Source organism: Arabidopsis lyrata, assembly GCF_000004255.2.
Source record: "Arabidopsis lyrata subsp. lyrata unplaced genomic scaffold ARALYscaffold_1, whole genome shotgun sequence".
NCBI lineage: Eukaryota > Viridiplantae > Streptophyta > Magnoliopsida > Brassicales > Brassicaceae > Arabidopsis > Arabidopsis lyrata.
In genome coordinates this window covers 25,974,762-25,995,499 of record NW_003302555.1, presented here as the reverse complement: position 1 = coordinate 25,995,499, position 20,738 = coordinate 25,974,762, and the positions used below count along the sequence as shown (strand labels likewise).

The following is a 20,738-nucleotide window of genomic DNA, read 5'->3' as shown; positions in this document are numbered from 1 at the left end:
GATTTTTTGTACTTTTTTTTAAAGTTTGTATCCATTAATTTTACCTTAATTAATGCTAATTTTGTGTACTTTCTTTTTGAGTTTTTACCCAATAAAATGTCGCAATAATGTTCGCATCTTTTAGAGCGACATAGTACATTAATATGACTAAATTCAGAGAAATTTTCAATAAAAGTATGTACTTTTTTCTTGGAGAAGAAACTGTGATAAATAACTTGCAAGATTGTGATTTCACAACCCATGAGTAATTTCTAAAAGAGAAGGAAAAGAAAAAGAAAATGAGCATTAATTAAGGTAATATTTAACAAAAATAGAATTTCTATCTAACTTTGTTCATTCATATATGATTGATATTGCATTCTACTCGATTAGCCTTTATAATACCGTTGATTGCTTACCTACCTTGCAAGTTGCAACTATATATGTGTGGTTTGGCCATGTGTGGTTTGATTGACATTGAACCACCCTGATTAGTTTTGGCCAATTGTAGCGACTGAACTCCATAACCTAGCTGCTATCTCTACTAGTTTCTAGCTTTTTTTCAGTTATTTGAAGTTGGCAACAATATTACTATTATCTGATATTTATGTCAAAATAACAACTGAACTTCATAACCTAGCTGCTATCTGATTATTTTCATTAAAATTCTTTAGATTTCTCTCTTTATTTTGAAGTATTAAACTCATTTATAAAAACGGGAAATTCTGTCAAATGGCCATATATAAATTTACCACCAACACACAATATCACATGTAATTATAATTTGATTGATGACTTGTGTTTAATTTCAAAGTAGATCAACCAAGTTTGGTAATACGACATGCGTATTAAGATGGAGAATTTAACTATTTTTTTCTATAATAAAACTGAAATTTTGTAAATTGTAATACGATACGAGTTTGTTCTTGTTAGGTTTAGACTCAATAAATCAAGCTCAAGTAGATTGCTTGCTTAACTTGAAAAGCAAGAAACAACGTAAGAATGCTTACTTGAGGCACACGAAACCATCTAATGCTTTTGTACATGTGTTTGATTTTGCGACGGAAACAGGCAGAGTTTTTCTTGAGAAGATACCTAATAGAAGCACATTCGCACTAAAACACTTTCAAGAACTTAGCGACCGGAAACGCGGTGGACAAGCTTATCCACTACTGGAGCAGTTTAAGCACATCATTGACTGGAAACACAGACGGTTTAGGCTCTTTCGATATATTTCTCTCGTATGAGAGACTACGAGCTTCAAGTCACTTCCCCACTCCACTCTCTTGACTCTGTCATTTTATCCACAAGCTTGAGCTTATGGTTTATCGAGAAAGCGAATTCGCAACAGATTCAACAAAACTTAAGCAAGATATATAAATTACCAGTGGCACACTGTGACATTTAGCCTTGTTGCAATGGTTTAGCAAAAAAAAAAAAAAAAAAAAAAAAAAAAAGATATATAAATTACTGAGCAGCCTTTTTAAAAAAAGTTTCATAGACATACAAAAATTTATCATCATCATCAATCATAATCATCATCATCATCATCATCATTTGTTGGCTTTGAGCCATTCAAGAATCCTTTTTTCAGATTCACTGAGCTCTGCTTCTGTCTTTCCTTTTATAGATCCTTCAACAAACTCAAAGTAGTCTTTATAATTCCTCTTGTAAAAACTGTCCAATCTCTGTTTAATTTTCCCAACACGAACGAAAAATATCATACGAAAATTCCAGACAAAACATAACAAAAAAGTGCGTTTTGGTAAATAAATTCATTTCTCTTTACCTCTTTATCATTCTTGGCTTTGTTTTCCTCAGTCTTCTTCAAATACTCTGTAACAATTCTTCCCCAAAAACCGACATAGTTTAGGCAAAACAAACATTCGAAATGTTAAAACAAAAAAACACAATTAAGCATTTTAATTACTCTGGAGAAGCTGATCGCTGCTGGTCAAAGCAGTGGCGATGAACGACGTTGAGGAGAAGAGGATGTTTCTGCGTCCTAAATCAGCAACTGGAGCGGTTAAAGAATCACGTTTGGTATCGTTTCTGCGTACAGCTTGAACATTGGAAGAAGCATATTTGTTAACAGTTACTGTTAAAGCCATGAGAATGCTTTGGCTTATGGAACTCATATTTCTCTTCTTCACCAGAAGATAAGATTTTCTTATTTAGTGTCTTATCTACATTACAACAGAGAAACAAACATCTTTCTATTTATTTTTTAAAAAAGTCCCTAACTATGTAATTTTACAAGATAAACCCTAAAATCTATTAAAAAATAGATATCAAACCCAGATTGAAATTTGTAGAGACAAAACCGGTTTAATAGACAAAAATTCTCAAACCGATTATGGTTCGGTCGGGATTTTGACTGTACAGTACTTACATCTTCTTCATCTGACGATAGCAAAAATGACAAGCAATCCCTAATTTCGCCTCAAAAATCCCAAAAAGCTTCGTTCTTTTTTAGTCATCATCTTCTTCTTTTCTTCTTCGTTGGTAGCTAAATCGTAGATGGCGACTTCTCTGGTCTCTCCTCTTACTTCACAGCTCAACCATGAAGCTGTCTGTTCCAAGTCTGTGCTTCCCAAATCACCGTTCATGTCTGGATCTAAGCTCTTTTCATCGAACATGCCTTGCTCTACTGTTCCTAGACGTACAAGGATATCACACTGCTTTGCTTCTGCTAAAGATATGAGCTTTGACCATATCCCTAAACAATTTCGAGGAGACAATCTCAAAGACGGAGGTTTTCATTTTCTCTCATCTTTGTTATCTTCTCCTTCTGATAGATTTGTTCATAGGTCTCCAACTTTGAATTGAGTCACAAAGTTCTGTATTTTCCTTTGATTAGCTTAGACGAAGTACCTGATAGGCCTTAGTGACCCATTTGTCTGCAATCATAAGTTAGGACGATGAATTAGGAAAATCGATGTAGCAAAGATTATTTCTTTGCGGGGTTTAATTCCGATTACAATACGTCGATGTTGTTCATTATCTAAGTTTGTATAGCAAATCTCTGTGGGCTTTTAGTTTCTCTAATGTCTTAACCTGGACTTAGTTTAAGACACACTAATTTCAGCAAAGTGAAACTCTTTTGTTCGTGATAAGTTGTTGTCTATGTAATGGACGAATATATAAGTTTGATTGCTACAATCACGAAATTTATGCTTAGGAGAACAAATTTCGCCAAACAAGCTGATAAAATTGAAAAACTGTGTTTTCTTTAATGCTTTGTATATTTGATCTGACATACTATTTTTCTTCGCCTTTTTCTTTAGTGATGCAGAACTTCAAGACTGTACCGCAATATTTTTACGGGCTTAATCCAGCTCAAATGGATATGTTCATGACGGAGGATAGCCCTGTCCGTAGGCAAGCGGAAAAAGTTACAGAGGTTATTTTTCTCTTTTAAGCCTTCTTATCAGTCCATTCACAGTTCTACAATCAGAAAACAGCTAAGAGGCGAACAAAGTTGCTTCTCAAATATATGAATCTTAGCTTGTTTGTTGTCGTGCTTCTTTGTTTACAGGAAAGCATCTCATCTAGAAGAAATTATTTGGACAATGGAGGAATATGGAGTATGTCCGGTATGAATGCAGCAGACGCTAGAAGATATAGCATGAGTGTCCAGATGTACAGAGGTGGAGGTGGCGGGGGAGGATCTGAAAGACCAAGAACTGCTCCTCCAGATTTGCCTTCTTTGCTATTGGACGCTCGGATATGCTACCTTGGAATGCCAGTAAGACCGTCATGTCTTGAAAACTTGTTATTAAACCCATTTATTTGGTACTCTGCATCCTCTCTGTTCAGGCATTGGATCTAGCTCATTTTGCTTCATTTTACTTGCAGATCGTACCTGCAGTTACTGAGTTACTCGTTGCTCAATTTATGTGGCTAGATTATGATAACCCAACTAAGCCCATCTACCTATATATAAATTCACCCGGGACCCAGGTCAGTAAAAGAAGTTTGATTACATATTGTTTGTTGGTTGTAGTTTTCTGGCATTATTTAGATAACCTAATAGTTACCTTTAACAAGCTACCTATTCGTTTTTTTTTTCCTTTTGCTTATGCCATTTAGAATGAGAAGATGGAAACTGTTGGATCAGAAACAGAGGCCTATGCCATAGCTGATACCATCTCTGTAAGTGATCTCACTAAAACTATCTAAACATTTATCTATATTGTGATGATAAAATCATCTAATGTTTTATCTACTGGCATATGTCAGATCACGAAGTTTCTTTTGCTGATTTTTATCACTTTTTTCTTGTGGCGTAAAAGTATTGCAAATCAGATGTATACACTATCAATTGTGGCATGGCGTTTGGTCAAGCAGCAATGCTTCTTTCTCTCGGGAAAAAAGGTTATCGTGCCGTACAACCACATTCATCAAGTATGTCTCTATTCTCTAAAATATTTGTACTCTTTAACTTTGCATTTAGATCACAATAAACATATTTTAATACCTCTTGCCCATTTGTGTAAGCTTCTAAGTTTTGTTGGTTATGGTGCAGCAAAATTATATCTGCCAAAAGTAAACAGATCGAGTGGAGCTGCCATAGACATGTGGATAAAGGTGGCGCTCACATTCTTATACCCTTTTATGTACTTCCCCTCAAATTTCTTCCCCTGGACTGTAATGTATAATCCTCTGGCAGGCCAAGGAACTTGATGCAAATACCGAGTACTACATCGAGCTGTTAGCTAAGGGAACAGGGAAATCCAAAGAGCAGATCAACGAGGACATCAAGCGACCTAAATATCTCCAAGCACAAGCAGCCATTGACTATGGAATTGCAGACAAGATAGCTGACTCGCAGGATAGTTCCTTTGAGAAACGGGTAACTTCCCAATTATACTTTACATTCACCCAAAACCAAGTCATCTTTGTGTTGCCTTCATTCATGCTAAAATGGAAAATATATCTGGGTTTAGGATTACGATGGGACTCTTGCCCAGAGAGCCATGAGACCTGGAGGAGGCAGCCCAACAGCTCCAGCTGGACTAAGATGATCAATTCCCATTAAAAAAAAGGAGGTTGAATCCCAATTTCCTAGTTACTCTGGAATATGTAGCTCTTACAATCTATAAGCAAACACATGTTGTAGTAACATACAAGAAGTGTTGGCAAAAAGGGAAAAAAAAAACATCAAAAGTTGTCTAGGTGGAAAGTTATTTGTATTATACATGTATCTCTCTAGATGCAAGTTTCTCACACTCTGAAAAAACCTAGTTTTGGGTTTTCGGGATTTTCAGAATTTTCAGAAAGAAGGGAAGAATCGGTTGAGGTTGTAAGGCAATGCGTAAAACTCTTCTGTTCGAGTATCAGTGTGGTAGACTCTGAATTTCTCCCACCAATGTCTTCCACTGTCTCTCCTCACCGAGGCATGTCCGTAGCTATGAGTACAGTCCAACAAGAACGCTGCCATTACTCCAACTGTTGCCGCCGAAGAGAATATCACTTGCATTATCACATTGAACTGTCGTTGGCAACACCAAAACGAATCAGTACACGGACAAGACAAAAAAAATGATAATGAAGGTTTCTGTTTCTCTTGAACACTTACAGCAGAAGTACGAGTGTGAACAGGTCCACGACCAGAGATGAATAGATATTCGGTGAAGTATTGTGCCACAGAGAGACCGATGAAGATGGAGAAGCCGAGGATAAATTTAGTTCTAAAGCTGTTTATGTTGCAGAATTGAAGAAGGCCAAGTCCGGCAGAAGCTGTTCACAAGATTCTCTGCTGAGTCTCAATCAAATTTATAGAAGCTAAAAGGATCAGAAAGAGTTTGGTTTTAAGTTGTACATACCAACATAGGCGAATAGAACACAGTACAGAGCTGCAAAGATCGGTAATGGTATCGATGCAAGAACAGCCCCAAACTTCCCTGTTTTTCACCAAGTATAGCAGTCAGATTACAAAAAAAGACCAATTGTTTCGGAGTGACTTCATGGGTTTGAGCATTACCAAAAATGGAGAAGAAGATCATGAAACCTGCAGCTATCTGGACCACTCTTCTGCTCCCAACCTTCGTTAATCCTAGAAGCCCTGTATTTTCGCTACAAATGACAAGAACAAACAAAAACAGAGTTTAAAATCCGGAATCCGAAAACCGAGTTTTCTTGATTGAAGAAAACGACAGAGCGGAAAGAAAATGTTTCCATTACACCAAAGCTGTGGAACCAGTTGCTGTTCCAAACAGTCCACCCAGCAAAACGCCTATGCCCTGTTTGTATTCAATTCCAACATAGCACACACATTGGATTCACATACTAACATTCTTGAAATCAAATCTTAATAACAGTCAATCCATTTTACCTGCCATCCAATGCCACGACTAAGCACTGAGGGAGGGATATGAGTTGCGCTACCAAATCTTGAAGCGGCGATGAAGGAACCTGTCGTCTACTCCATTGAAGAAATACAACAAAAAAGAAGATCTTTTAGGAAGATAAAAATCCTTCTGTGAACAAATAATCTGAACTGAAATGGTGACAAAACCTCTACAATCGCCACATACGTAGCTGCCATCATTGCGAATGCATCACTTGCATGAAAACTTGGACGTCCCCATTGCAATGGATATGGAATTCTCACCCTAACAAAGAATGAAAAAGACTGTCAAGAGAACCCTGTGTTTGTTTCTGAAACAGAGGAGATCCAGTGAAAGATGGAAGATTATCAGACCATGGAGAAGCACTAATGAGACCAGACCGGTCTGTTCGACAACTGAGCTGTGTACTATCCGGTCTTTTGTCGTAAGCTCCAGCTGCTGTCAAAATCTCTGCGTATGCCCAGACGATAGCTATTGTGAACAGAACAGCGAATTGCTCGCATATAGATCTCTTACACTTAAACAAGTGAGGAAGATACTGACAACATTCATACAACCATTGTCAGAGTTCAGAAATGATAAGGTTTTATATAAAATCTCACGAAATTAACCGAAACCTGAGATAAAATTATCAGTATGATCAACGCTGGGAGTCCAATTTCTATACATCTCGCAAGCTGCAACAGAAAGAGTACTATTTAAGCTCCGCTCAACAAACAAACAAAACAAAAAACTTAAATAGTACCAATTCGGGTTTTTTTGGCAGTTAATCTTGAATGTCTACCTGAGGAAACGCTAAGGCGACGAGGCCAACAGCGGTGAGAATCACGAGAGGAGCAGCCGAAAGAGGAGTAAGAAACCTGAAGTAGTTTTATAAAAACAAAAGCAAAAACTTAAGGGCTTTAGGTTTCTTGTTTCACAAGTAACAACAATATACATGAGCTTTTATCTTTTTTTCTCCGGACCTGACCAAGATCCTCCACAAACCGAAGAAACCCGTTATCATATGAATTATAGAAGCAATGATAAGAGCTCCTTGAATAGCTCTCATAGTCTCTTCAAATCTCTGCAATTAACACATTCACTAATTTACATTTTTAGATTTGAAACTTTAAATGTTTTCAAAGAAGAAGAAAAATGGATTGTGATTAACCAAATGAGGATGGAGATAGTAAGTGAAGCGATAAGAGAAAGTGATGTAAAGAGCAGGGATGACGTAAGCATAAGAAGCTCCCATGACGACAGGAAGTCGACTTCCGAACAAACTCTGCAACAACGTGTTTATTCCCGACACGAACAACACTGTGTTTATGACTTCCGCTTTCTCCACCTGAAAAAATGAAGTCGTTTGCTATCAGTTTATATAATTTAGGGAGAATTTTCTTTTCGTGAATTTGAAGTTATTAGATGAGATTAGGGTTAATGCTTACGTCGCCACCACCCATTAGAGGGACGAGTATGGAAGGTATGATAACAGTAGTTCCAAGCATTACAATGTAATGTTGAAACCCAAGAACTATGCCTTCCGCTGCACCATTAATCATATAACCATATCATTTTCCCAAACATATATCGTTGACAAATAAAAATGAGAATTTGGTGACGACTAATATGTCATATGAATAATGGTCATGGTAATGTTTGAACTGAACAAAATTTTGTTAAATAATCACAAAACGCTCAAAAACTAGGTTTATAGACCAAGAAGAATTAGTACTTTTAACACATACAGCATCATTAAAACTAGATGGTATATATGTTCATCACTATCGGTAAAACTAAATTCATTTTCTTAAAAATTAAACATAATTCGACAGCTAGCTAATATAACACAATTAACACAGAATTAACAAAAATCTAAACGAAAGAAAAAAAAAAAAAAATCTAAACGAAAAGAAAAATGCATACGCCAATTTGGAGAGCTCGAGACACAAAATTCGACTCCGGGAAGCTGATCTTTAACTGGAAATGGTGCAAAATCATCGGTCTTTGTCGCCATACCTCTTTGTCTATCTCTCTCTCTCTTCGAGAATGGCTACTCTTTTTGTGATGAAAGCTATAAATTCAAATTAAGGCTTTGCTTAAAACGGATTCAAAAATGCTAAGCGTTAGGCGGGCAACTTTGTTGACTCTAACTTGCTTTTTTATTTTCACTCTTGTGTTCTCGTGCACGTAATTAACACTACTGCAAAAATGTAGACAAATGAACCGGATTAAACCACTGGATTGACTTAACCAGATTTTCTCACTTGACTATATTATGTGAATAATAATAGAATATGATGTCTAATATTACAAAATCTTTAAGTAGCAAATTATTCTCATCTTGATGCCAAAAAAGTATACAACCAACTCCATCCACCACTTAAACATTCTCTTTTACCAATATCAAGAATGATGTATAACTCATGACTAATTGGTATGACTTATTGTTGGCTTGATCAAAATAAGATAAAACAATAGAATTATCACTTAAAAATCACGAAAGATTAACAAGGTCTATTTCATCTTCTTCGATTTCGCGTTAAATATCTATATATATATATATATACATATTCATATATCGGATTAATATATCATCATGTTTATAAATTATTGTGGGCAAATTTTTTTTGATGAATTATTGTTGTTGTTACTTGATTTATTATGGCAAGTACATATTTCACATCATAAATCTTTTTGGACTCATGAAATGTTAATTTGGTACTTTGATCATTTATTTTGGACGGAATTAATTGTTAATTTCTATTTTGACTATAATTTGAAATTTTCTGGATAAATTATTAATTTAAACCCGAATATGAAATTATTTTGTATTATAAACTCATAAAAATTTAGGCCAAATTAGAGAAGGTTCTTTCTATTTACTGAACATTTGAAGAAAATACAAATCAAATAAAGATATATTCAACGATTTTTTTTTTTTTTTTAACGAAATTATTCTTATGGTGTTTATATATCAAATTTGTGAGATATTAAAAAAAATTCCAAATTATACAACTTTTTATTGTGTTTCTTTTTTTGATGGGAACTTTTTATTGTGTTTAAAACATGTGTGTAGATTTCGAAAACTCTCAAAATATGGCAAACTACCACCAACTCCACAAGTTTTTTTTTTTATTAGTGGTAGTCCACTAGATATTTTTCAGAAATAAATAAACAATAGAGAAAATACCATGGATAAAATGAAAAATAAATAACCGGGTGCTTGTCTCCTGGTAGAGGAACCTCAGCTGAGGCACCCGCCACCCGGCTTCGAGTCCCGGCCACTGCGCAATTTACTTACGGGGCGCAGCGTCCCAGACCACCAGATCCGAGGGGCCCTTAAGTGGAGGCTTAAAAATCCAAGGAACACGGGCTTAGGCCCAGTGGGCTAGTCGGATCACAGTGTGGTCTAGACACTGGGTTATAAAAAAAAAATGAAAAATAGCATTTTTGAAAACAATTATCGCAATTGACGACAAAAAAAAAAAAGAAAAAAAAAAAGAAAAAGGAAAACAATTATCGCAACTACCACCTCCACCACACATTTTTGAATTTTATCTAGCAAAAATTGTGTATTTTACGCATCAATTTTTTTTAATCATCATCAAAACTAAACCTTTCAAACACAAACCAAATGAATCATGTAAATATGCTTTTCGTGTTAGTTTTGATAAATACATTTCTAATTTGACTATCATATTAATAGTAATACTTAAGAATAAGTATCATTTGGGGAGTTTAATTTTAATTTTTTTTATCATTAGTAAAATTTGAATTTGTAAATATTTAGACCATTTACAAACTAGATTCAGAATATAAATAATTAGCGTAATTAGTAATTAGTAATTAAGCTTGCTGTAATTTAAAAAAAACGCGTTTTGAGGCCGTTTGTGAAAAACGCGTTTAGAGCTTAATTGGTCAAAGCGGTTTGCCGCATCAGAATTGACGGAGGTCCGTTACTCAGAATCCTTGTATTCGCATTAACCCTAACTTTTTTCTGCTTCTCAAGCGTCTCGAAATCTGAATCCAGATCAAACGAAATTGGTATTGCGAAGATCGATTCTTCCTCAAAACTCTGATTTTCCTGGTGAATTCATCTGTTTCTTCTTCGCCGATTGTGTATATTCTCAGCATGAGATTAGGTTTCATTTTCAAAGGAGGAATTTTTCTAGGGTTTGAGTTTCGACATCTTTCAGTGATGTGAAGTTGGTGTTTGCTATTGCGTCTGAATTACTTTTGTGTTTTAGTTTTGATAATCTAGGGTTTCCACGGAACAGGGAATTAGGGTTTTACTGCGATTAAAGATTCTGTGATATTTGGTGAATTGTGACTTACAATTGAAGAAAAAAGTTGACATTTTTATATGATTTAGTTCTGATTGGGTTTCGTGACATATGATTTGTTTTGATGCAGAACGGACTTGCTTTGACACAGCAGACCGTGACTGCATCTCGAAATCGGGATGGGTGCTCCAAAGCAGAAATGGACTCAAGAAGAAGAATCAGCTTTAAAGTCTGGAGTTATAAAGCATGGACCTGGTAAATGGCGCACAATTCTCAAAGATCCTGAATTTAGCGGAGTCTTATACCTGCGTTCCAATGTTGATCTTAAGGTCATGATTACTTCTTATCCTTTGGGTTAGCTTGGATAATCCTGCTATATTTTGTTTGTGATTATGTATGAGTATTTTATCTGATTTGGATTTGGTTGTTTATTGTATTGGGACAGGACAAATGGAGAAACATGAGTGTCATGGCGAATGGGTGGGGATCGCGCGAAAAGTCTAGGTTAGCTGTTAAAAGGACACTCTCCCTTCCTAAACAGGAAGAGAACTCACTAGCCCTAACCAATTCTTTGCAAAGTGATGAAGAAATGGTGGATGCGACCTCTGGACTGCAAGTTTCTTCTAATCCTGCACCAAGGAGACCTAATGTAAGGTTAGAAATATGTCTATTTTGTATTGAAGAGGAAATGCTTTGTTGTATATCGCCGTCACTTCTTTTTTTTTCCGGAAAGTCGATACGTGTTACATTACATTTATCTGATATGAGTTTGTTTTCACACCTTCTCAACCTCTGTTTAAATTGTCTTTACTGGTTTAGTACCTTTATCCTCCCTTTTCAGCTTTTTACCGTTAGCAACTTAGCATGCGAGCTGTTTGCTCCATCTTATCAGTGTGGCTTTATATTTGTGAAATTATGATGAGTATTTTATTGTGTAAAGTCCCACTTACACGTAGATGTTTGTATCAGTCAAATCTATCGTTATAGACAAATTGTAACTTTTTGAAATGTTGCAGGTTGGATAGCCTTATAATGGAAGCAATTTCTACCCTGAAAGAGCCTGGTGGCTGTAATAAAACAACAATTGGTGCCTACATTGAGGTATTCTGTTTTCATTATTGCATCTTTTTTCTTTTTTCATTGACAATATGTATTGTTAAATTGTTACTTGCAGCTAAATCACATCGTGTTACCTTTCAATTTGAATGATCCTCAGTGGGTTGATATGTTTTCAAGTAGAATTTTGTGAAGTTATTGCGGAGGAAAACCAAAATATAGCCTTTGGTTGTGTCAATAGAATATATTCCTCAATATAAGCAACGCATGTGGCAGTTTTATTGAAAGGCAAGGGGTGACATCTTTATCTTCTCCTCTCCTGAATAGACGAATGTGCATTAAATATTCTGACTGAAATGGCTACTGAGTATTTCTGTAATTACTAGATTTATTGTGGTGGAATCTGCTTAAGTCGATATATTTGTGGGAATATCATAAGAGTAGATTCTTTAGTTAATTCAGAAACACGCCAATGACATAACTTCTTTTATCTAGTTATTTGATTCAATCATGGGAAATTTTGAGTTCAATTTTGTACGATTACTGCTTTTAAGATACTTTGTTTTAGTTCCTTGTAAAATACTGATTTAGAGGACTGACTGTTCCCGTGATCCTATTATTCGTTTGTGTAGGATCAATATCATGCTCCAATGGACTTCAAACGGTTGTTGTCTACCAAGCTAAAGTACTTGACAGCTTGCGGTAAACTTGTGAAGGTATTATGTGCATATATTTTTGGTCTTTTGAATCGTATGTATGACTTTTTGTGCAATCCATTTGCTTCATGGTTTTTAGTAGAACGGGGACATATCCATCATCAACTGCAGCTTGCGAGGTTTATTGATCTGGGTTTTTCTCTTTTACAGGTTAAGCGTAAGTATAGAATTCCAAACTCCACTCCGTTATCTTCCCACAGGAAAAAAGGTCTGGGGGCGTTTGCAGGAAGACAGAGGACTTCTTCTTTGCCTTCACCTAAAACAGACAGAGATGAAGTGAATTTTCAGACAAGGTCACAGATTGATACAGAGTTAGCCAGAATGAAGAGTATGAACGTACATGAGGCGGCAGCAGTTGCAGCACAGGCAGTAGCAGAGGCAGAAGCTCTCATGGCAGAGGCTGAGGAAGCTGCAAAGGAAGCAGAGGCAGCAGAAGCCGAAGCAGAAGCAGCTCAAGCTTTCGCTGAAGAAGCTTCAAAGACACTGAAAGGAAGAAACAACTGCAAAATGGTACAAAAATAAACACATTCTTTTATTACAACACATGAAATCTATGACAGAGACTTTGCAAATCTCAAAATGGGTTTATTGAAAATGGGATTCGGACAGATGATCCGTGCCTGAGGTGATGGAAAGCGAGAGAAGAAGAAACTAAAAGTGAAGAGAGAGTAGAGAGAAGCCTAGTGTTTGTGTTGTTGATGATTCTCTCTACTTTAGAAGGTTTTTTTAGTAGTAAGCAATCAAATATGTTTGTCAGTATGTGGCCTGACTCTTTTGATTCCTGCACAACTTTGGGAAAAAAAAAGTTTTATTTGCTCTTCTCGCTCTCCAATATACAACTATCGTTAGTAAAATGTGTATAATTTATAGATCGATCTATCTATGCACTATCATGCTTATCGCCAATGAGCATTTTAATTATGTATGTATTATCAATTAATAGTAGTAGTACTGTTTTCTTAGATATAAAAACACAGATTTTGAGGCTCCATATAGAAGATATGCATCGTTTCATTTAATGATTGGTAAATCGAAAACAGCTGAAGTTACTTCCACTCCTATTACTTCCCAAAAGTGCTTGAAAATCTCACCAGTATACCCATCTGGACCAGAGGATTTATCAACTGGGAGGGCAAAGAACTTAGCTTTGATCTCGTTTGTTGAGAATTGCTTGCCGGTCTAGTCCACATTCCTTTGAACGGACTAATCGAGGGAGATACCAAATATTTTTAATATTAAGGTGATGAGTAGTAGTGTGATTTTCTTATCGGCTCAAACTTTTTACCAAAGACTAATATACATAACACAAAGGAATATGCAATCTTCCTTACTGTCACAGCAGCTAATTAAGGTCAACAAGAACCCAAAATATTGGTGGGTTAGATGAATGTTAGCATTATAAGGAACGAACAAAAACAAACAAACACATGCGTTGGCTTGAGCAGCAATGCTTCAATCAGTTGTTTCTTCTTCTTCTCCACACGTTCATCCCAAATCAACTTCTTTTTTCTATGTTCAGTTAACATCAACTGTTTAAAACAAAAATAAAAATGGTGTTAGTTAATAAATTCGAAAAATAAATGAATAAATTAAATGATGTAGAAAACCACATAAAATTAGAAAGTCTCACTTCTTTATGTAAAAGCAGCTGACAGTCTCGACAACGTTGAGCTGTTTCCTCCATTTTCACCTTCAATTTAATATATGATAAAGCACCTACAATTACATGATAGTAATTATGAAACCGATTCATGCATATATGTGGTGGTCATTAAAAAAAAGCAAAAGCTTTGGTCGTACGTACCACGTTTGTTATTAGCTCGGTATTGTTGTTTTGCTATCTCAAAATACATGGCAGCCTTCTCCAGGTGAAATTTTTCCTCTTGTTCACTGCGCTCAAACGTCTGAAGAAGAATAAAACCATGCATTAAACACAATGAAATACATGAATAAAACCACACAATATATACACACAATTATTATCAAGAATAAATAAACGAGTCTTAAGAAACAAGATCAATTGTCAGTTGTCACATCCAAAACAAATCTGATGATACCTTGTTTAGCAAGTCTATCGCTTTTTGGAGACCATGAATCGGATTGTTGCGTTTCCAAGTGAGCCAATTCATAACCACAGTAACAGACGATGGAGAATTCCACTCTGATCCCATTTACCAAAATCCTCTCCGAAGAGATCAAATTTCGTAACCTTGATCTTAAAACATTAAAATAAGATCGCGTCTAAGGTAAGTTTCTACAATTAGGCTGTTCGTTTAGTCGCGGCACGTAGCTGATAAAGGAAACAAAGTATTGAGTTTATTGATAACGATAAATGGATACAACGTTCGCAAGTAACGCAGCACCACTTCTCATCAGCAAGAGTTCATGATGAAACTCCGGCGACGATGAGGAACAATTCTCAGAGAGAATCCAAAAGAAACGATAAACAACAAATCCAGAATTTTCTTATTGATTTCTAAAGCTAAACCATTTTCTCCTTTTAAGCTTCAGCTTCTATTCCTCTGTTAATCTCAGCCCTCCACGTGTTTCTCTTCCTCTGTTAATCTCAGCCCTCCACGTATAGTTAAATCCAACCGTATATTTTCCTATATCAAATCTCCCCTGTTCGAAGAACCTTGACCACAAGGTTCAGTGTTTGGAAATTGTCGATGTAGAACAAAGAGGACTCCCATGTCGTTTCCTCCATTGTCCTCAAGGTTTAGTAGTATGAACTTCTTATGTAGATCATAACTTCTGCAGCTCTTTAATGCTGGACTATGATATTCTTTCTGGTTCTTTCACCAACACATCATGATAGTTCTTCTGTTGTTTATACTTAAAACTCCAAGTTTTGGGCTGCTTCAAATGAGGACTTCTTCTAAGTCTGATCCGTAACCAACTTTCTTCAGCCAATCCCTTTGCTCCACGCATTCTCCCATACTTAAAACTGTTCCCTTTTAACTCGGATCTGACTTGGGCACTAGAGAATTGTTCCCGTTGCCTCGTCGTACTTTTTACCTGTAGGAATAGTTGAAGGAGCAGCTTGTAACAATAACGTGTCGCCTCACCACCATACCATAACTGAAATTGTGATGCAAGGGTTTTGGCCAAGAACAAGCACAAATACACTTGATAATGTGATGCTCTGTTAAATCCAGAAACTGATATTGTGATGCTCAGTAGTTGCTTACTCTTGTGCTTTATCCAAGGCACACTTAAGCACCTAGTGTTGTACTCCTCTGCAAGAACAGTTCTGCAATTATATTTCAATAACAATGGCATTTTTCTTTCCTGCAGCCTATCAACGTGAAGTGCCCTCACCACAATTAAGCAGAGAAACGAAATGTTCCTTCTCCTCTTCCACTCCTTCCCCAATTTATATTTGAACATCCAAGACTTTGGCGATAGTCTTTGCTTCCTCTGATGAGACTTGACACATGTTGACTGCTCACAAAACGCAGCCACTTCCGAGCGAAAATTATCAAAGAGTGGACTCAAAGCTTCTGCTAAGACATATTGTTGATCCTTACTGACCGTATTCATATCAAAATCTTCTAACAGTTTCTGCTGTTGGCTAGATTCCAAGACAAAAATTGATACCTGAGGTTGTGCAACACTATTTGTCTCCATGTTTGATTCAGTTGACTCCAATTCAAGTTCTGAAATTGAATCAGTTTTAAGAAACGATCCTGTCTCCAAATTGACATAGTGATACCAATGATCCATTTCTAAGACAAAATCTCTGTCAAGGTTATATCCACTCGCGTTCTTGTTTGGAAACTCAAATTGCGAAGATTTGGAACAACACTTCAATTTCTGTATCTTCCATTGCAAGTTGTACCTTCTTAGAATATCATCATGTCTTTCTTTATCAAACATTAGCTTCCCGTGGTTGACGTATCCATGTTCTCCCATTTTTTTCTGCAAATTCATTTTCATGAACTTTATATCATAATCAGGTGCAGTCGCTAGAGGCTCACTATCACCATGTTGTTGCTTATGATCTTCTCTCATCATAACCTCTTCTATTTGTGGACTGGTTTTTTGCAAATTCCTCTTAATGAATTTGAATTTCCAGAACGTGAATCTGATAAGTAGTCCTATGGAAAGTGATTCAAGATACACTTGATCATCATCCTTGAAACAATCAACGTTTAGCATGGACCAAGTTTTGGAAACCTTGTTCTTCTTCCAACTCGGTTTTCTGCTCCAAGTGTGGAACCAACCCTTATTGTCTCGTTTCTTTATTTTTTCCTTAATAGGCTTGAATTTGAACATCCATGATTTGAACCCTTTCGCTTCCTTCTTTATTCCCAGCTTTTCTTCATGTTGAGACATTTTACCGAACACTTGGTGTGCACAGCAAATTTCCGTAACACTTAACACTTTCTGAGTCTTCTCAACATTACCATCAACCTCAAATCTCTTAGTAACTTTCTTTTGAACCCCATCTTGCTCTAGATTCTCGTTCATCACCACAGATTCTAGACTTTCCAATCCTAAGTTTACTTCCCTAGGTTCAATACTCTTCAAAATCTCAGAATTAGCAATTGGTACCTGAACTTGTGGAGTTGATTCATCCTCCAAGAACGCTTCCTGTACCAAATTTGCAGTCAATTTTGTCTCGACCTCAGTTTTAACCTCTATTTCTGCCACTTTTTTATCCTCCTCTGCTTTCAGATCACTATCTCGCTTAAGATCTTCAACATCAACCAATGAAGTATACGCAAGGTCCACCATGACAAGCCGTAGCCTCTTGTGCTTCAAGTGATGATCCTGAGTCTCTTGCTCGTCACAAAATATGCACAAACCAGCCTCTCGTCGTGTATTTATCTCCTCCCATGAATACTTCATAGGGATTAGCTTGTGGTGGCTTGTCGATCTAGTTTCTGCCATTGATTCCGAGGAAGAATGGCTCTGATACCAGTGATAAAGGAAACAAAGTATTGAGTTTATTGATAACGATAAATGGATACAACGTTCGCAAGTAACGCAGCACCACTTCTCATCAGCAAGAGTTCATGATGAAACTCCGGCGACGATGAGGAACAATTCTCAGAGAGAATCCAAAAGAAACGATAAACAACAAATCCAGAATTTTCTTATTGATTTCTAAAGCTAAACCATTTTCTCCTTTTAAGCTTCAGCTTCTATTCCTCTGTTAATCTCAGCCCTCCACGTGTTTCTCTTCCTCTGTTAATCTCAGCCCTCCACGTATAGTTAAATCCAACCGTATATTTTCCTATATCAGTAGCTTTATCCCGAGATTAGCTACAATAAACTAGCGTGTAATCCCGAGATTGGCGCACAAACCAGACGGAAGCGAACTATAAATCGGAGTCGAAACTAGGTTTAAGGTTTCCGAATCCAGATTGTACCAAAAAACGAAAGGGTACACCATGAATACTCCCATTACGGCCCAACTGGTGAGTTGCTAGGCTTTATTTTCGTACAACACTTATTAATGGGCTTTATAATTTTGGCCCAACTTTACTTTTTTACTAATTCCGCTCTGTAATTATTTTGAAAAATTAGGATGATATATGAGAGTTGCTCTAGGTCAAGCATATGAAAAGGCAGTTATCAAATCACCGAAGAATTCCTTAGCGAAAGGTACATTTCATTTCTGTAGAAAGCAAGTTTTTTTAACAAGTCTGTATTTTGATGTTCATTGTTTATTGTAGCTTTCTAGGGTATTTTTTTACTTGTAGGTTTTTTTTGTTGTACTCGCTAATGGATGAAAGAGAGGTGGTGGTGTTGTGTTACTGGAATTGTCATATCAAGCATGGCCCTGATGGCGTCTACTATGAAGGATCGACTCCCAAAGAGATGAGAGTCAAGAAAAAGACTGACTTTGGCAGATTTCTTGACGAGCTTTATCTAATTACTGGATTTGATAAGCAAAAATCAAAGCTTGAAATAGTCGCTAGGTACCCTGTTGTTCAATCACCCAATAAGTTTCGGTATCTACTTCACCCTGTGATGAGCGACGCTAGTTTGGAGAAAATGCTTGAGGTTCCAAGCAATCACCCTTGTATTAACACTGTCGAATTTTACTTGGAAGCTAAACCAACTTCTAATGATCCTCCTCCTCCTGCTCCAATGGGAATTAATCCCCAGAAAAGACAGAAGAGCACACAACAACAAGAGGTGGGGGATACAAATTCAGGTTCAGGATCAACACCGCGTCTTGTGTCTGGTTTGTGGCTTGACGATGATACAATGCGTGTGGGATTGTTTTTTAAAGATATAGAGGAACTGAAGAAGGCAGTGGACTGGTGGTCTATTAAAAGGCAGAAAAAATATTTAGTAAGAGAGACGGACAAGGACATGTATGTGTTTGAATGTGGAAGATGGCAATGCAAGTGGTCAATTTGTGCAGCTAGGAGAGAAGAAGACGGTCTTTTTGAGATAACCAAGTGTAGTGGTTCACATACTTGTCACCCTGAATCTCCTTCACTAAATGATTTTGATGCCGAGCGTGTAGCATTTGAGATTGAACGTGTGGTCAGGGTACAGCCCATGCTCTCAACTGCGGAGTTGGATAAGTGGTGGAAAGAAAAATTTGGCTATGCCCTTGATGCATTTGAGGAGGTGGATAATGATGCACATGGAGTTTTGGAGAATGCGAAAGTGAAAGCTATCAAAAAAGTCTTTGGAGATTGGGATCAGAGTTTCAGATTCATACCCAAGTTAATGTCTGTGCTTCACTCTTCTAATGGCCTTCTCGTGGACTGGCAATATGATTCTTTGCCTAATCCTGAACACGCCTACTTTCGGGGTGTGTTTTGGGCATTTTCTCAGTCTATCCAAGGGTTTCAACATTGTAGACCTCTGATAGTTGTCGACACCAAAAACTTGGGAGGTAAATACAAAATGAAGTTGATGATTGCCTCGGCATTTGATGCAGTCAATGAATATTTTCCGCTTGCCTTTGCGGTTACTAAAGAAGTATCCGTCGATATTTGGCGCTGGTTTCTCACTAGAATCAGAGAGAAGGTAACACAGAGGCAAGGCATTTGCCTCATCTCCAGTCCCGACCCTGACATACTCGCTGTTATTAACGAACCAGGGTCTCAGTGGAAAGAACCCTGGGCTTATCACAGGTTCTGCCTCGATCATCTGTGCTCCAAATTCGGTAGCGTTTCTCCAGGCTTCGACCACAACATGGAGTATCTTGTGGAGAAGGCTGGTCCGTCAAGTCAGAAGGAAGAATTTGATTCTTACATGAAGGAGATTAAAGAGAAGAATCCAGAAGGTTGGAAATGGTTAGACCAATTTCCTCCACATCAGTGGGCTCTGGCTCATGATGATGGTCGGAGATACGGAATCATGAAGATACGTACCAAAGCTCTCTTTGCTCATTATAAAAGATTTCCCAAAGTTGCAATGGCAGGGGGTGTGATGCTTATGTTTGGTGAGCTGAGAGACGCTTTTAATGAATCTTTTAGCCGTAGCCGTGGTTCTCTTAATCGCGGCAATGTGTACACAGAACATGTCATGGAGAAGCTTGAAGAGTTCACTAAAGATTCCGTTACTTGCGTTGTAACACCGTTGGAAAAAGATGCATTTGAGGTCTCAACGACCTCGAAAAAGAAGAAACGATATATGGGTGTGGTGGATGTCTCAACCCGCGGGATTGTTCAGTTGAATGAGTCAACTTGCACTTGTGGAAAGTTTCAAAGGAACAAGCTCCTATGTCTGCACGCTCTAGCAGTCTGCGATAAGCTGAAAATAAACCCGTTGCAGTATGTAGATGACTGTTACACTCTTGAACGGTATCACAAAACGTATGCAGCTACATTTTCTCCTGTTCCGGAGTTATCAGCTTGGCCGGAAGCTTGTGGAGTTCCAACATTGCTTCCTCCGGTCATTGAGCTGCCTCCACCTAAAGTATCAGGTAAGCTCCGGAGATATATATTGTATATTGTTGTCTCTTATTTTTCTGACTTCATGTTTGTGTTATCTTGTAAAAGGAAAAGGGAAAGAGATCGAGGATGATCATCTGAATCTGGAAGAAGACGAAGAAGAAGAAAATGGTGATGATGATGATAATGACGAGGAAGATGATGATGATGAGGACGAGGAAGATGATGATGTTGATGATGACGAGGAAGATGAGTGGTAATGTTGCTTGTTGCATAATGAGATATTAAGATACGATCAGTAGGATTCATTCATGCCCACTTTTAAACAGCCTTTTGAAGTTTTGGTTTGCTTCCTTCTAGTTGGAAAGATTTTGGGTCGAACCAGACTTGGGATTAAACCAGAGAATCTTTTTCAAGTCCATCTTTTATATTTTCAGTTAAGTTTTCGGAATTGCCATGTACATACACAATTACACATATTAGAGAATCTTTTCCAAG

General features: G+C 37.1%; 6 protein-coding genes across 9 annotated transcripts; 3 read left to right on the top strand and 3 right to left on the bottom strand.

The window, feature by feature from the left end:
- Window positions 1-1,352: 1,352 nt before the first annotated feature.
- Window positions 1,353-2,149, bottom strand: LOC9330287. The gene is made up of 3 exons (XM_002891499.2): window positions 1,910-2,149; window positions 1,769-1,815; window positions 1,353-1,667 (listed from the first exon to the last, which is right to left on the bottom strand). Exons 1-3 carry the CDS (start codon window positions 2,115-2,117, stop codon window positions 1,533-1,535), a joined length of 390 nt encoding a protein of 129 aa, XP_002891545.1. The 5' UTR covers window positions 2,118-2,149; the 3' UTR covers window positions 1,353-1,532.
- Window positions 2,150-2,318: 169 nt separating this feature from the next.
- LOC9327607 (ATP-dependent Clp protease proteolytic subunit-related protein 1, chloroplastic) lies at window positions 2,319-5,293 on the top strand. The gene is made up of 9 exons (XM_002894179.2): window positions 2,319-2,734; window positions 3,267-3,382; window positions 3,518-3,727; window positions 3,838-3,942; window positions 4,072-4,134; window positions 4,275-4,386; window positions 4,508-4,569; window positions 4,652-4,834; window positions 4,929-5,293. The coding sequence occupies exons 1-9, from the start codon at window positions 2,500-2,502 to the stop codon at window positions 5,004-5,006; spliced, it is 1,164 nt and encodes a 387-aa protein (XP_002894225.1). The 5' UTR covers window positions 2,319-2,499; the 3' UTR covers window positions 5,007-5,293.
- On the bottom strand, window positions 5,019-8,827 carry LOC9330286 (nucleobase-ascorbate transporter 4). Of its 2 annotated transcripts, XM_002891498.2 has the most exons (14): window positions 8,241-8,823; window positions 7,763-7,860; window positions 7,486-7,662; window positions 7,298-7,398; window positions 7,117-7,192; window positions 6,950-7,009; window positions 6,686-6,870; window positions 6,500-6,596; window positions 6,317-6,403; window positions 6,166-6,224; window positions 5,966-6,057; window positions 5,808-5,885; window positions 5,561-5,721; window positions 5,019-5,473 (listed from the first exon to the last, which is right to left on the bottom strand). In XM_002891498.2, the coding sequence occupies exons 1-14, from the start codon at window positions 8,329-8,331 to the stop codon at window positions 5,255-5,257; spliced, it is 1,581 nt and encodes a 526-aa protein (XP_002891544.1). In that variant the 5' UTR covers window positions 8,332-8,823; the 3' UTR covers window positions 5,019-5,254. The 2 variants fall into 2 exon arrangements, with proteins under 2 accessions (XP_002891544.1, XP_020866709.1); XM_021011050.1 differs by having other exon boundaries at window positions 5,019-5,721; window positions 8,241-8,827.
- Window positions 8,828-10,178: 1,351 nt separating this feature from the next.
- On the top strand, window positions 10,179-13,278 carry LOC9327606 (telomere repeat-binding factor 1). Of its 2 annotated transcripts, none has more exons than XM_021011077.1 (7): window positions 10,179-10,361; window positions 10,731-10,929; window positions 11,046-11,254; window positions 11,617-11,701; window positions 12,289-12,372; window positions 12,523-12,882; window positions 12,982-13,278. In XM_021011077.1, the coding sequence occupies exons 2-7, from the start codon at window positions 10,780-10,782 to the stop codon at window positions 12,994-12,996; spliced, it is 903 nt and encodes a 300-aa protein (XP_020866736.1). In that variant the 5' UTR covers window positions 10,179-10,361; window positions 10,731-10,779; the 3' UTR covers window positions 12,997-13,278. The 2 variants fall into 2 exon arrangements, with proteins under 2 accessions (XP_020866736.1, XP_020866735.1); XM_021011076.1 differs by having other exon boundaries at window positions 10,237-10,404; window positions 12,982-13,271.
- Window positions 13,279-13,353: 75 nt separating this feature from the next.
- On the bottom strand, window positions 13,354-14,578 carry LOC9327605. The gene is made up of 4 exons (XM_002891497.2): window positions 14,430-14,578; window positions 14,177-14,276; window positions 14,003-14,088; window positions 13,354-13,901 (listed from the first exon to the last, which is right to left on the bottom strand). Exons 1-4 carry the CDS (start codon window positions 14,541-14,543, stop codon window positions 13,752-13,754), a joined length of 450 nt encoding a protein of 149 aa, XP_002891543.1. The 5' UTR covers window positions 14,544-14,578; the 3' UTR covers window positions 13,354-13,751.
- Window positions 14,579-17,900: 3,322 nt separating this feature from the next.
- On the top strand, window positions 17,901-20,656 carry LOC110224641. Of its 2 annotated transcripts, none has more exons than XM_021011042.1 (3): window positions 17,901-17,985; window positions 18,065-20,272; window positions 20,349-20,656. In XM_021011042.1, exons 1-3 carry the CDS (start codon window positions 17,916-17,918, stop codon window positions 20,498-20,500), a joined length of 2,430 nt encoding a protein of 809 aa, XP_020866701.1. In that variant the 5' UTR covers window positions 17,901-17,915; the 3' UTR covers window positions 20,501-20,656. The 2 variants fall into 2 exon arrangements, with proteins under 2 accessions (XP_020866701.1, XP_020866702.1); XM_021011043.1 differs by having other exon boundaries at window positions 17,907-17,985; window positions 18,057-20,272.
- The last annotated feature ends 82 nt before the right edge of the window (window positions 20,657-20,738 follow it).

What these genes read in the sequence shown, in the direction of transcription:
- LOC9330287 (XM_002891499.2), bottom strand. Translation starts at nt 2,117, where the DNA reads ATGAGTTCCATAAGCCAAAGCATTCTCATGGCTTTAACAGTAACTGTT. An exon ending in CAGCGATCAGCTTCTCCAGA is followed by an intron (nt 1,816 to 1,909) that starts GTAATTAAAATG and finishes GAATTGTTACAG; the next exon opens with AGTATTTGAAGAAGACTGAG. An exon ending in AAGCCAAGAATGATAAAGAG is followed by an intron (nt 1,668 to 1,768) that starts GTAAAGAGAAAT and finishes AAAATTAAACAG; the next exon opens with AGATTGGACAGTTTTTACAA.
- LOC9327607 (XM_002894179.2), top strand. Translation starts at nt 2,500, where the DNA reads ATGGCGACTTCTCTGGTCTCTCCTCTTACTTCACAGCTCAACCATGAA. An exon ending in CCATAGACATGTGGATAAAG is followed by an intron (nt 4,570 to 4,651) that starts GTGGCGCTCACA and finishes ATCCTCTGGCAG; the next exon opens with GCCAAGGAACTTGATGCAAA. An exon ending in ATAGTTCCTTTGAGAAACGG is followed by an intron (nt 4,835 to 4,928) that starts GTAACTTCCCAA and finishes ATCTGGGTTTAG; the next exon opens with GATTACGATGGGACTCTTGC.
- LOC9330286 (XM_021011050.1), bottom strand. Translation starts at nt 8,331, where the DNA reads ATGGCGACAAAGACCGATGATTTTGCACCATTTCCAGTTAAAGATCAG. An exon ending in ACTATCTCCATCCTCATTTG is followed by an intron (nt 7,399 to 7,485) that starts GTTAATCACAAT and finishes TGTTAATTGCAG; the next exon opens with AGATTTGAAGAGACTATGAG. An exon ending in ACTGGTTCCACAGCTTTGGT is followed by an intron (nt 6,058 to 6,165) that starts GTAATGGAAACA and finishes TGTCATTTGTAG; the next exon opens with CGAAAATACAGGGCTTCTAG.
- LOC9327606 (XM_021011077.1), top strand. Translation starts at nt 10,780, where the DNA reads ATGGGTGCTCCAAAGCAGAAATGGACTCAAGAAGAAGAATCAGCTTTA. An exon ending in CCAAGGAGACCTAATGTAAG is followed by an intron (nt 11,255 to 11,616) that starts GTTAGAAATATG and finishes GAAATGTTGCAG; the next exon opens with GTTGGATAGCCTTATAATGG. An exon ending in CAATTGGTGCCTACATTGAG is followed by an intron (nt 11,702 to 12,288) that starts GTATTCTGTTTT and finishes TCGTTTGTGTAG; the next exon opens with GATCAATATCATGCTCCAAT.
- LOC9327605 (XM_002891497.2), bottom strand. Translation starts at nt 14,543, where the DNA reads ATGGGATCAGAGTGGAATTCTCCATCGTCTGTTACTGTGGTTATGAAT. An exon ending in CGATAGACTTGCTAAACAAG is followed by an intron (nt 14,277 to 14,429) that starts GTATCATCAGAT and finishes ATTCTTCTTCAG; the next exon opens with ACGTTTGAGCGCAGTGAACA. An exon ending in AGCTGCTTTTACATAAAGAA is followed by an intron (nt 13,902 to 14,002) that starts GTGAGACTTTCT and finishes TGTTTTAAACAG; the next exon opens with TTGATGTTAACTGAACATAG.
- LOC110224641 (XM_021011042.1), top strand. Translation starts at nt 17,916, where the DNA reads ATGAGAGTTGCTCTAGGTCAAGCATATGAAAAGGCAGTTATCAAATCA. An exon ending in GAAGAATTCCTTAGCGAAAG is followed by an intron (nt 17,986 to 18,064) that starts GTACATTTCATT and finishes GTAGCTTTCTAG; the next exon opens with GGTATTTTTTTACTTGTAGG. An exon ending in GCCTCCACCTAAAGTATCAG is followed by an intron (nt 20,273 to 20,348) that starts GTAAGCTCCGGA and finishes ATCTTGTAAAAG; the next exon opens with GAAAAGGGAAAGAGATCGAG.